The 13593-nt window shown below is 51.9% G+C and overlaps 3 protein-coding genes across 9 annotated transcripts in view; 1 reads left to right on the forward strand and 2 right to left on the reverse strand.

Moving 5' to 3' along the window:
* The window catches only part of LOC134396452 (class II histocompatibility antigen, M beta 1 chain), a 274896-nt gene that overhangs the window by 47300 nt on the left and 214003 nt on the right, over positions 1-13593 (forward strand). The window lies entirely within an intron of this gene.
* The window catches only part of LOC134396456 (H-2 class II histocompatibility antigen, E-S beta chain-like), a 67680-nt gene that overhangs the window by 7818 nt on the left and 46269 nt on the right, over positions 1-13593 (reverse strand). For 5 of the 7 annotated variants that reach the window (XR_010025265.1, XR_010025264.1, XM_063122969.1 and 2 more), the window contains exons 3-5: positions 12659-12940; positions 10234-10347; positions 9292-9315 (exon numbers count right to left, since the gene is read on the reverse strand). The exons of 1 other annotated variant lie outside the window; for it this stretch is intronic. Coding sequence is in view for 4 of the 6 variants with exons in the window: in XM_063122969.1 (XP_062979039.1) it covers positions 9292-9315; positions 10234-10347; positions 12659-12940 (420 nt within the window). In the remaining 2 variants the exon portion in view is untranslated. The remainder of the gene's footprint in view (positions 1-9291; positions 9316-10233; positions 10348-12658; positions 12941-13593) is intronic. One more of the 7 variants, XM_063122970.1, reaches the window with a different exon arrangement.
* LOC134396457 (rano class II histocompatibility antigen, A beta chain-like) overlaps positions 7910-13593 on the reverse strand; it is a 128024-nt gene continuing 122340 nt past the window's right edge. Inside the window, exon 6 of the mRNA XM_063122974.1 lies at positions 7910-7940. Coding sequence (XP_062979044.1) covers positions 7927-7940 — 14 coding nt within the window. The 3' untranslated portion in view covers positions 7910-7926. The remainder of the gene's footprint in view (positions 7941-13593) is intronic.

Genomic DNA, 13593 nt, shown 5'->3' on the forward strand with positions numbered 1-13593 from the left:
AGTTGCCCCCTTGGCCGGGACTCGCCCAGACTCAGGCCACGCTGGCCACCAACAGTTCATCCAGGCTCCCACCTTTCCCCTTTTAAATACTTCCCCTTTCCCCTTTTAAAGACTCAAGTTTCTAGTCCTCAATGAGCCGGGGGCGCGAAGGGCATAATTCTAAAGCAGGCTCTCTCCTGCCCAATCGTCTTGCCAGGAAGGAGCCTGCGCCCGCCTCTCAGTGTTTTTGACCAATGAGAAGAGTCACAACGTCGACTGTGAGCCATAGAGAGATATAGACTGACACACACACGCAGACTAACAATGCGCTTCCGGGTTCCTTACAAAACTCTGCATGCAAAACAACGTCAGAAGTTTCAGAATTCGGCCTCTCTTCTCCTCAGGCTGCAGCAGATCCGCCTCCAAAGACGCCTGAGGCTGCACCACAGCCTGGTCTCCCCCCCCCCCGCCTAATTTTACATTAAAAGCTCTTTGGGACAGGGACCCCCCCCAACCCACTAGTCCTCTCTGAGGCCCCAGACACACCGCAGAGGCTGCGTTTACATGGATGATCTCCAGCCAGCGTCCCCCCCCCCCCCGCGCAGCCCAGGAGAGGATCCGGGACAAGGGAGGAATCTCAGCCAGAGACTCAGCAGGCAAAGACGCCTCCAGAGAAAGGTGGTGTCGTGGCTGGAGTATCGGATTAGGACCAGACAGGGTGACCGTATGGAAAAGAGGACAGGGCCCCCGTATCTTCAACAGTTGTATAGAAAGGGAATCCCTGCAGGTGCTAAATGCATACAATGATGCCTGCTGAAATTCCCTTTTCTGTACAGCTGTTGAAGATACGGGGTCCCTGTCCTCTTTTCCATACGGTCACCCTAACTTAGGAAAGATACCGAGAATAAAACCACCACGATCACCCACCCCTTGGACAAAGCGACGGTACAACCACACGTGGAATTCTGCGGATAGTTCTGTTCACCGCATCTCAAAAAGGATCCTGCAGAGTTGGCAAAAGTTCAGAATAGGGCTGGAAGAAACTCCCCTCCGAGGGGGAAAGTGACAGCGCATCCGAGGCTCTTTAGCTCAGTGAAAAGGGAAGGGAAGGGAGACGGGACGGAGGGGGACGAGATCACGCAGGGTGCGGAGGGAGCGGAGAGGGGGCATTTCTTACCCCCTCCCATGATACTAGAACCCCATGGAGCCAATTGGTGGGAGATTCAGGACAGATCAGAGGAAACCCTTCTTCACACAGCGCAGAGTTTCCGCAAGAGCAGAAGAGGTGGGGGCCCTGGGGGGGGTCCCATCCCTCTGACACTCCCCCTCCTTCCTCACTCGCTCCCTGAGCCTCGGGGGCTTCCTGGATCCCTCTTGCCCCTTTTCTCTCCACAGGGTCTTTGGGCTTAAGGGGGTCTCTGCTGCCCCATTGGGATGGTGAGGAGCAGAAGGGGTCTCTCCCTCTCGCTCTCCAAGCCCCCTCCCCCTCCCTCACCTGCTCCTCACCTGGAGGGGGCTTCTTCCCTCCCCCACTTCCAGGGACCAAAGAGGGTCCCAGCAGCAGCAGCAACGGGAGAACGAGAGCAGGGCCCATGGCTGCTGCCCCACAAGGACCGGGAGAGAGGAAAACCTGCTTCTTAGCCCGAGAACGGAAACTTCTTTTGCCTGCCGTTCATGAGGGTCGGGGTGGGACGCGCCGCTGTTTCTGCAAAGTCCCGGAGACGCAGCTCTGCCCGGGCACAGAGAAGCACCAGTGAGAATTCTCCTTCCAGCAGCGTCATCAGTCTCCGGGCAGAAGGTCCCCCGGTTTGTCCGGGTTGAGAAGATAGGTGTATAAAGAGAGTGGGGAGGATGCATTAATGACCCCCCAGTTCCTCCTTCTGCCAGGCTTAGTGGGTTGCAGCCTCCTCACCTGGGACGAGGGAGGGGAGTTAACGAGTGAGGTCCCGCAGGGCTCAGTCCTGGGCCCAGGGCTCTTCAACATTCTTATTAATGATTTGGACGAGGAGGTGCAGGGAACGCTGATCAAATTTGCAGACGACACAAGATGGGGGTGGGATAGCTAATACCCTGGAAGACAGAAACAAACTTCAAAGTGATCTTGATAGGCTGGAGTGCTGGGCTGAAAACAACAGGATGAAATTTAACAGGGATAAATGCCAGGTTCTACATTTGGGAAATATAAACCAAATGCACAGGTACAAGATGGGGGATACTTGGCTCAGCAATACTACAAACGAGAAGGATCTTGGAATTGTTGTAGATCGCAAGCTGAATATGAGCCAACAGTGCGATATGGCTGCAAGAAAGGCAAATGCTATTTTGGGCTGCATTAATAGAAGTGTAGCTTCCAAATCACGTGAGGTCCTGGTTCCTCTCTATTCAGAGCAAGTGGGGGGGGGAAGCCAAGGGCAAGATGTGGAACCGGAGATATATCTTAGAAAATATGTATTTATTTTTGCCAACGCATTTCGGATTTATGAAGTCCTTCTTCAAGGCAATTCAAATAAGAGTATAATTTCAATTTTCTCCAGAGCGAAATGATCTCCTATATTTTCTAAGATATATCTCCGGTTCCACCCCGGGCCGTTGGCTTTTTTACCACTTGTTACTTGGGGTTCCCTTTTGTTTTGGCAGCCTGGAGAAGGGAAGATTGAGGGGAGACATGATAACACTATCTGTCAAGGATGGATTCCTGCACTGAGCAGGTGATTGGACTCAGTGGCCTTGTAGGCCCCTTCCAACTCTGCTATGCTATGATTCTATGGTCCCAATACCGTTCCCTCTGGGACCCCTCTATTTACTTCCCTCCAACGGGAGAATTGACCATTTATTCCTACTCTCTGCTTTCAGTTCTTTAACCAGTTACTGATCCATAAGAGGACCTCTCCTCTTATTCCAGGTCTACTAAGTTTATTCAGGAGTCTTTGATGAGGGACTTTATCAAAAGCCTTTTAGAAACCCAAGTATACAGTGTCCACCAGATCACCCCTATCCAGATGTTTGTTGACACTCTCAAAGAATTCCAGTAGATTTCACTCCTGCTTGTTTCCTGCCCTATGGAGGAACCCTGAAAGGCCCTGGGCCAGAGAAATGGGGGGGGGGCCTTTGTCAATTTGTTGCTGTTGTTTTAATCTCCCCTCCCCTCCTCCACAGCAAGTCCCTCCAGGCCTGCAAGAATGTGAGATGCTCAGAGAAGCCTGTAAAGACAGAGGGTTTTGCAAAAGCCATGCCTTCCCTGCCCAGCAACTGATGACCAGGGCAGCCCTGGGGCCTGTGATTGGCACAGCTCAAGTCTTGACTCAGGGGAAGTCCCTGAAAAAGGCAAACCCAGACGAACACCCAACCAGCGCTGTGTCAGGTGACAACAAGCCGGGCCTGGGAAACCCCTGGCACAGACCCAGCGGGCAGGCAGGGGTGGGAAGGCCAGGCGGCAACTGACCTGCGTCCCCAACTCCACACCCCCACTGGCCGAGGAATGTCAAAATCATCCACCTTTCTCCCATAGTTGTGCATAGTAGTCTCAGGGTTTACTGAGACTACTCCATAGTGAACTAAATACACTCTGCACATGCTCAGAGGCACATTTGTATTACCACCACCACCACCACCACATGTTTGAAACAGAGGTGAATGCTCCTATGCAAAAACGTTTCCAGGCTTTGGCTCAGATTCCGCCCTGTCACCGCTTTTCAGGGTAGCAAGACAGGAACCAGGCATCACAAGCAGCCAGATGGGGACCCAGCGCAGAGGGCGGCTGCCAGAAGGCGACGCGGCCCAGACGCTCCACGGAACTGAATGGTGGCCAAAAAGGCCCACCTGGGCTGCCTGTTCCCCCATGACGCCTCTGGTTCCTTTCGTGCAGGACTGTCTTCACGGATGGCCAGGGGCTCTCCAGGGTTTGGGGCAGGTGTTTCGCCCGGCCCCACCTGGAGATGCAGGTGCTCTTGCCACGGAGCTCAGGCCCCACCCTTCCTAATCCGGGGACCCAATGGGGTCGTTCCCAGGAAGCTGAAGGGGGGGATTCCGGACAGGCACAAGGAAGGACACACACGCACACCAGCATCCAGTGAAACAATGGAATTGGCTACTACAATGCAGGGATGGCCACCACTATTTATTTATTTATTTATTGCATTTCTACATCACCCAATAGCCAAAGCTCTCTGGGCGGGTCACAAAGATTAAAACCAGGAGGACAATTCAAAGTGTAAAACAAACAATAGTATAAAAACGCAGTATCAAAATCCTCGTGAGGGAGGGGGCTGAGGGTTAGTAGCCACCCTGCAGGTGGAAAGACACCCACTTCCAGGCACTGAGTCCAGACCGTGAAGCTGGCTTCTGACCGAGAACATCGCAGCCCCTTGCAAGGACTGAACCCCAGCGGGAATGAAAGGCCGATGCCGCTCATTCCATTCACCAAGCCTTGACCGAATGAGCTGCTCTGAAGGACAGACACAGCAGGAGGGCTTTAGTGGCAGAGGCAAACTCAGAGGTATGTTGTGGTACAGCCCTGTACAAATCAGGGCAGCAGCGTTTTGGGCCAGGGGCCAGGGGCCAGGAGGGCTTGGGAGCGGGGTGTTTAGCAGGAGATAATCCCATGTCTCATGTCACACGTCTTGGGGGTTGATTCCCAAAGCAGTTGGTGCTAAGAACATCAGAACATCAGAAGCGCCCTGAGGCTGGATCAGACCAGGGGTCCGTCTCGTCCAGCGCTCTGTTCACACAGTGGCCAAACAGCCATGGGCCAGGGATGAACAAGCAGGACATGGTGCAACAGCACCCTCCCACCCATGTTCCCCAGCAAGTGGCGCACACAGGCTTACTGCCTGTGGATCTGTTGCCCCCCACAATACCTCCTGATGAGTCAAGGTTAAAATACTTGAACCTTCAGCGTTCAAACTGAATTCCCACTCTACTCTAGTATTACTAGGGATGGACATGGTAGAGTCCTGCTAATATGACTGTAGCGCTTCAGCTGGGTCACTTTTCTTTAATTATCCCCTCTATGGAAAAATCAATCCTACTTCATAGAATCATAGAATAGCAGAGTTGGAAGGGGCCTAAAGACCATCAAGTCCAACCCCCTGCCCAATGCAGGAATCCACCCTAAAGCATCCCTGACAGATGGCGTTCCAGCTGCCTCTTGAAGGCCTTTAGTAACTGGTTCTATTGTCATACTGCTCTAACAGTCAGGAAGTTTTTCCTGATGTCCAGTACAAAACTAATCATGATGGCTACATATTACCTCCGGTATCTGCTGTGTCCTACTTTCTGGGGAACACAAGAAGGAAGGTGATACTGAATTCATGTCCTGCCGTGACCTTCCCATTGGGGCATGTGGTTGTCCACTCTGGCAACCTGGGTGGTCCTTTGGACTGATCAAGCACACGGCTCTTCTCATGTTCTCATGGAAAAGGTATGTTTTCATGGCCTCATGCTGAACTCTGCACTCTCCTTCATTCGTGAGATTCATTCATCAGGACCCCTCGGAAACACGCTGGGGCCCATTCGTCTTATTTATGAACAGGCCTTGCAAAATGGATGTGAATTCTCTCGTGAAGCTTTTTTTCACTCCAGACATAAGAAACTATGCTTGCGGTTGCTGCTATTCAGAGCAACTGTTTTGGTTTCACTTCTTTTTAGAAGTTCCAATTGAATCTTGTCGTTGTCACGCATTTATGAAATATTTGTATTTTTGTAATAGAAGATAAATAATTGTTTCTCTCTTTTGGGGCGCATTTCAACCATTAAATGTGTATAATACCACAATTAACCTTTATTTTCCGGACTTTATCTGAAAGATAAATAGCCCAGACAGGCCTCTTGGTCTGATCCAGCAGGGCTCCTCTTAGGTCCTTGAGCTACAAATTTTCTCCCTGATGTGCTGGATTTCAAATTGCAGGGGGTTAAGTGTTACTCTACCACTTCATTCTGGTGCGTGTGCAGATGCTGCCTGCCTGAGACTGTGAAGCGAAAGGCAGAGAATTAAGGGAGGCAGGGGTGGCTCTCCAGAGTCTGAGCCTGAGATTCCACCACTCTGGGACTCTTCTCCGCTACACAGAAGGGGAGGGAAGACGAACGCACACACTGGGCCCTGGGTCAAGGCACCCCCGCCCCACCCCTTATTTCCAGCTCTCCGGAGACGGAAGCTGCACCTCTGGGCCCCCAGCAACGTCCTTCTTTGCCCAGAGACGCTCCTGGCAGTGGACAAGACGCTGCAGAGGCGCTCGGGTTTCGCTTCCCCACGCGACAAGCTAGGCTCAGCGTTCGTGGAAATGAAACAGAGAAACTGGCCACGATCCAAGCACCTGTGGTCAGCAGAAAGCGAAGCAAAACCTCCTCACAAACCCACTCCAGCGTCCGTCCACCCCCACACTCCCACACCCAGAGAACCAACACACACACACACTCCCCACAGCAAGGGCGGAGAACATCATTTTCCCTGGAAGGGAGTCCTTAGGACTGAATGTAACGCAATAAGCAAGGGGGGGGGGCAGAAAACCCAGCAGCCGTTCAGTGCCACAGGAAGGAGCATGCAAGGAATTCTGTGCAACTCCGGAAGCCTATAGCACCGCATCTGCACTGCTGCAGTTCATTTAATTTCTGCGCTGTGTTATCATAACTGCCCTCACTTATATCTACGTCATACCTCGTAACTGCCCCGAAGTTTAACGTTGCCACGGCGGCCACTCTGAGGCTCGTCAAGCCTAGGGTGACCCTATGAAAAGGAGGACAGGGCTCCTGTATCTTTAACAGTTGTATTGAAAAGGGAATTTCAGCAGGTGTCTTTTGTATATATGGAGAACCTGGTGAAATCCCCTCTTCATCACAACAGTTAAAGCTGCAGGAGCCCTGCCCTCTTTTAAATCTGGACACTCTAGTATAGCTCCTGCAGCTTTAACTGTTGTGATGAAGAGGGAATTTCACCAGGTTCTCCATATATACAAAAGACACCTGCTGAAATTCCCTTTTCTATGCAACTATTAAAGATACAGGAGCCCTGTCCTCTTTTTCATAGGGTCACCCTATTTAACAGTTGTATTGAAGAGGGAGTTACAGCAGGTGTCGTTTGTATATATGGAGAACCTGGTGAAATTTCCTCTTCATCACCACAGTTAAAGCTGCAGGAGCCCTGCCCTCTTTTAAATCTGGTCACTCTAGTGTAGCTAGGAAGGACTGAGGAGTCCTGCAAGGCAAACGCTGGCTTCGCACGACAGGACGACCCACCACGTCTGATCACCCACAGCGGCTTGTCTCGGCAGGTGAACCAGGTCACTGCCCCTCCCTCCTAGACCTTCCTGCTGCCCCTCCAACCCCTTCAAAGAGGGGAGCAGGGCCAGGAATCCTGTATTGCTCCAGACACACTCCTGCCACTTCCTCAGAGTAGACCTCCCCATCCCACCTGCACCAGACCTTCTGCATTCTCCACAGAGGATCCGTACAGATCCACGGCCCCTCCTTGAAAAGGTGGGGGGGGTGATTGTTTTCAGGGCCCTTCAGCTCAACCTGGCGATTTCCTGCAACTCAAGCAACGGGCAACAGACATTTTTCATTCTCATTCCATCCGCTTAGAACGGAATCCGCTTGCGGGTCTCAGGGATTCAGGATGCCGTTAGGGATGAACTAATTCAAACAGTGGAGCCCGGAGTGATGGTCCTGCCAGGGGAGGAAGAGACCCTGAGCAGTTCTCTGCTCCTGATCAGAAATCCAGGGAAGGAGAAGGCTCTTCTCAGCACTTGGCAGGATGAATCCCCCACCCACCCCAAAAGAAACAACCAGAAACAAATGAAGAGAAACAGGAACAGGGGCGTCGTAGCAGGAGGAGGAAGTGCAGGATCCAGCAGAGTCTATTCTTTTTCAAACCCTTCAGTTTTGCATCTTCCAAGGAAAGACGTAGCTATGCAAAGAGTTTCTTTCCATGTTGGGACTCAGAGGTGAAAGATTCTAGCCGATGAGGGCTGGGAGGGAAAAGGGAGGAGAGATAAAACTCAATCACTGCTTTTAAACTCAGCTAAAAACTTTTCTTTTCCCTATAGCCTTCAAATATTGAGTTTGTTCTGACTCTATACTGTTAGCTTCACCCTACCCGGTGCCTGTTTACACTTCCCTGTGCCTGTTTGCATTCTCCTTCCCTCTTTATTGTTTACTACAACTTATTAGACTGTAAGCCTATGCGGCAGGGTCTTGCGATTTACTGTGTTATCTGTACAGCACCATGTACATTGATGGTGCTATATAAATAATAATAATAATAATAATAATAATAATAATAATAATAATAATAATAATAATATAATAATAAAAACGTATATTAAAATACATTAATAGGAAAGTTCATATTTAGATGGAGTGTCAGGAATATTGACTCGCCCGGTGTCTCTCCCACCCCCCTTTCACACTACAGTCCCTCACTGGCCACCAACTCACAAAGAATATACTGATGGACCTTCCAGTAACTCCTGCTATGCAGGGCAGGGAGGGGGGGCTGCAGCCAGGTCGGGGGGGGGCACCACATCGAGGGCCCTGGAGACTCTGCTGCTGACCCAAAGGTTGTCCTATTTCGACAGCTCGAAAGGGAGGCCTCAGAAAGACACGGCTGAAGTAGAATCATCAGCAAGTTTGATTGTGTTCTTTGAGGGCTGAATTGAGACCAAGGATGTATCTCCGCCTTTGAAAGTGTTCAGTTCATACGGCCAAACCAGGAAGGCTGCATTGCCCCAACGTCTTGTGCTTCTGGGGTCTCACTGTGCTTTCTTCAGATACAGGAGAGTTTTGCTCAAAGCCCCCCTTGCATTTCAGTGCCTTTGGGCCCCTCTGACTGACTCCCCCCCCCTTCTGCATCCTTATACATCTGTCAATTTGGCTTGCAATTAATCTGACCTGTCAGAAGTGTAATTAATCAGGACAATGCCCCATTTGACTGACATTTCTATTGTTGTTACTGTTGTTGTAGTAACTGCTTTTAGTAGTGGACTTTAAGCTGTGATGTTAATAGTGTTATAGTTAACCACTTACAGGTTTTAGTGTATTAAGCGGTATATAAGTACTAATAAACAAGCAAAGCGCATCTGAGGAAGAGGTTTCTGCCCACACAAGGTCAAGGTGCCACAAGACGCCTGGTGGTTTCCACCGCAAGAGACCCACAGGGCTGCTGCTCCCAGACGCCGCAGAGGAGCTGCACTCTGCACGTGGGCTTTGCGGGGTCATTTTGAAATATCCGTCAGCTGCTCTGGGTGACTGGTTTTGGAAAGGCAGGATAAAAACCAACACAAGGAATTGGGGGGGAGGAGGTGTGTGGAGAGGCCTTACCTGCAGGTGGTTGGATGGGTGCTGCTAAAGAGAGAAAGAGAGAGAGAGAGAGAGAGAGGGAGAGAGAGAGAGATGGAGACACAGTTACGTCCATGGAGGGGTTGTGATGTTCACTGGGGGGCCCAAGATGCCTCCCTCCCCTCCCAGGCCCTGAAGTGTCTCATAAAGCACAAACCTCCCAGAACTCTTTTCTCTGCCCAACTTAAATCCAGGACTGACCTCTCTTTGGAGGGGGGAGGGGTCTTTCTTCCCTCCCTGCCACTTCCCATTTTCATAACACTTTCAAGTGATCTAAAGCTGACAACAACAACCCTGTAAGGTAAGCCAGTGTTACTATCCCCCATATTGCAGGTGGGGTGGGGGAATGGAGGCTGAGAGTGAGCAGCTGGCCTAAGGCCGCCTGCTGAGTTTATGGCAGAGGCAGAATTCGAACTGCGGGTTTCCTGAGACACTGTTCAGTCTTTTAGCCACTGTGCCAGGAGGGGTGCAGGGTGCTCACTCTCCCTGGATCAGGGCCCCAACCTTTTCGAAGGGTCTTATCCAGGGGGATCCTGTGGGAGCAGAAGCTGGGAGACGAAGAGGAGAGGGGGGAGAGGGGGCAGCCCCCACCCCAAATCCCTTGCTCCCCTCCCCCACAGAGTTCCTATGGTGCCACCCATTTCTCCCACACACCTAGTCCCCATTCAGACAACACTTTCGGGAACCAGAAACACCTCACTGGGCCTGTTCAGACGACACGCGGAGCCCCGGCTAGGCCGCTAACCCTCCTTCAGCAAATGGTTGGTGAATGTGTTTAAACTGTAATTACGTGGCCGCCATGGTCAGGAATGGTTCAGACGACACACGAAGCAATGATGTTTCCCTCAGAATGCTTCACTACCATGGCTTAGTCTGTTGTCTGAACAGGGTGAGGGACTCATGGACACACAGACACCCCATTACCTTTCTTCTTCTTCAGGTAGAGGGAGAGTCCCACGGCCACGAAGACCACGCCCAGCACGGCCCCCACGGCCCCCGTCCACACTTTGCTCCTGGCAGAGTCTGACTTCCGTGGCTCTGTGGGAGGAGAGAGACCAGGAGCCCCACGTGAGCAGGAGGATCAGGGCCAGGTTTGGCCTCTCGGCCTGCAGGTGTCCAAGGGAGGATCCGTTCCATGCCTTACACCCAGGGAGGGTCTTTTTCAGCCCCCACTGCTGACCTCTCCTCAGACTCCAGAGATCACAGACAGGCTGTGAGGCCGGAAAGGTCGCTTCCTGTAAAGCCCCCTGCCCCCCAGGGGAGAGGAGAAGGGGGGATCGTAATTCCCAGGATACTTTATGAATTCCCACTTGCAAACTGGTGCTCTGAACTGGAAAGGGGAGGTCCATCACTGGAGCACAAGATGGGGCCTGTTGGGAACCCAAAGCCCCCACATGAAGGATGCAATGGAAGCGAAGCCACGAATCACAAGCAGACGTGGGCTCCTTTCACCAGGTATGGGCTGATTGTGGCTGAAATGGGAGTTCAAAAGCACAACAGCCTGGAGCGCCTCTGATCTCTGGGGTCTCTATGGGGCTTGTGGGTCCCCAGCCCCATCGGAAGGTCTCCCGCTGCTGCCTCCAAAGTCTACGTCCTTCTCTCTGGACACGTTGGCACAACCCCCCAGTTCCCAGCCCCTGTGACTAATCCTCAGCACATGCACAGCTGGAACAACCGAGTGTCGCTTCCTTGCTCCCTGAAACACGCGCAGAAGCCGAATCCTGACTCAATTTCCCTCCCAGAAGAGGAGCCCTGATGCTGGATCAGGCCAAGGGACTCCCTAGTCCATCCTTCTGTTCCCAGAGTGTCCCACGAGATGCCCCAATGGGAAGCCCAGGAGCACAACGGCCCTTGTTCCTCAGCAACTGGGGTTCAGAGGGGGCTTCCACATGGACAGCTCCTGGCGTTACCCTCTTGACAAGGGAAGGAAGGAAGGAAGGAGGGAAGGAAGGAGGGAAGGAGGGAAGGAAGGAGGGAGAGGTGGGTGAACATGGGAGTGGGCTGCAAACAGAGGTCATTCTCATCTGAGACCCAGTAAAAGTCTATAAAAGGGGCAGGGGGATTGCTCAAGAAAAGCCTCAGCCAGAGACACAGAATCATAGAAGAGCAGAGTTGGAAGGAACCTACAAGGCCATCGAGTCCCACATATTGCCTGTGATCCTGGAGGTGGCATAGAGCCATCCGGACTACTAGCCACTGATGGCCATGTCTAATCCCCTCCTAAAGCCCTCCATGTTCAGGGCCATCACCCCGTCCTGTGGTAGCGGACTCCTTAGTTTCACAATGCGTTCTGCACTACTAGTCCTAATAGTAGTTCAAGAGGCAGCTGGACAACCATCAGTCAGGGATGCTTTAGGGTGGATTCCTGCATTGAGCAGGGGGTTGGTCTAGATGGCCTTAGAGGCCCCTTCCAACTCTACAATTCTATGATTCTAATATTGAATTTAGGCTCCATCTTTCCTCAAAAGTTCACAGGGTGGCTTATACACATCAGCGTAGTCCAAAATAAGATGCAAATCACTTACAACCTAACAAACCAACCAGCCCCAGTTTTAAAAGCAGCAACTCACAAGATCCATGACTGGGAGCCGGGGTGGGGGTGGGGGCTGCCCAGTTCTCCCCCTACTCTAGCTCCTGCATCTCCTGCCAGCCCCAATCAGGACCCGGGAGCTGAGGCTCTTTCCAGAGCTCACAGGGAACTTCACCGGTGGTAACTGCAGGAGACGCTAGTCCTCAGGCAACATGAATCTAGAATCAAGGCTGATGGGGCAGGGAGGGGCATCATCCTGAGAGATGGGGGGCTGGGGAGAGGGGCCCCCATAAATCCTGCAGTCCCCTCTCAATCTTGTAAGCGTGGCAAAGAGAGAGTGGCAGTTTGACATCTGCTCTGGCTCAACACACCTTCTCCTTTTACTATGTTCCGTTCACCTGGCTTCCTTTCAACTGCCCAGAATCGCCCACCATTCAGCTTCATGGGATGACCCCTCCCCCCCTTTGGGCCCTGGTATTAGGTGAGAGATGGAGAAGAATGTCTCCCTGCCCACTTTGGCCACACCAGGCATCATCTTCCACACCTGGATCAATTCTCCCCTTACTCACTGCCCCCCCCCCCCAACTGCCTCCTGGTATTATAATCTTGTGCACCTGGATCAATTCCCCTCTTAATCGCCAGCTCCAGACTTGGGCTCACATTAAGAACCTCCATCAGATCAGGGGACCTCCTGAGAAGTGTGTGTGTGGGGGTCTTTCTGCATCCTCAGCAGGTCAGGGATGACACAGGAATGTAGAATTCCCACCCTATTTGCAGGATTGTATCTAAGGAAGGAAGGAAGGGAAGGGAGGCTCCTACCCCACTGGACGGTGATGGGGGCCTCCAGGCTGGCGTGCTCCACCTGGCAGGTGTAGACGTCTCCGTGCTCCGGCTTCGTCTCCAGCATCACCTGGGTCTGGTAGGTCCAGTCCCCGTTCCGGAGCTCCTCCCCGTAGAAGACCCCTTCCTTCTGCTCCTGCCCGTTCTTCAGCCACTGGATCTCGATCTCCAGGGGATAGAAACTGGCTGCAGTGCAGAGCAGGAGGGTGTGGGGGGACAGGGGGTCTTCCTTGGTGGGGGAGATGGAGACGGAGGGCTGAACTGGGGGGGAAAGAAGGAGAAGGATGTGTGAGAGACACAAGGAGGGAGGGGGAAGGAGGGGCTGAGAGAGATCCAGAAAACGGAGGAGGGTTTCCTGGGCAGACAGACACCAGAGGTCTCTTTCCCACTGTAGCCAGACAGACGCCCTCCTCGGGGGTCCACAAATAGGGCAGGGAGCTCACAATCCTTTGGTCTAGCTCCCCCCCCCCCCCCGGCTGTATCGGAATTCCTAACTCACCTCCCTCAAAGCAAGAAAAGACACCTGGTTATGAAATGCCAACGGAACCAAAAGTGAAAATGGTTAACGATTAAACATGTGGACAGGTGAATAAGTTAAAAAAATAGCATTAAAGAATAGATACACTCGAAGCGAGAAGCAGGTTCACAATGAATTCTGGGTAACTGATTAAAAAAAACGAATTGGCAGGGCTAGTTGGATCATATTTAAAAAGAAAATGCTGATTTTAAGATCAACACTCATGATGAAAAGGGTCATGGGAGGGAGGGAGGGAGGAGGGGGGTCTGTCAAAGCTGCACCATTGTGCAAGGAACAATCACTGATATATCGATGTCTAGAAAGATCTATATGCTTTGCTTTAATTAGTAAAGGTTGAATAAGGACTTGTTTCCTCAAAGATATACTTCAAATTGTA

The sequence above is a fragment of the Elgaria multicarinata genome, chromosome 3 (assembly GCF_023053635.1).
Source record: "Elgaria multicarinata webbii isolate HBS135686 ecotype San Diego chromosome 3, rElgMul1.1.pri, whole genome shotgun sequence".
NCBI lineage: Eukaryota > Metazoa > Chordata > Lepidosauria > Squamata > Anguidae > Elgaria > Elgaria multicarinata.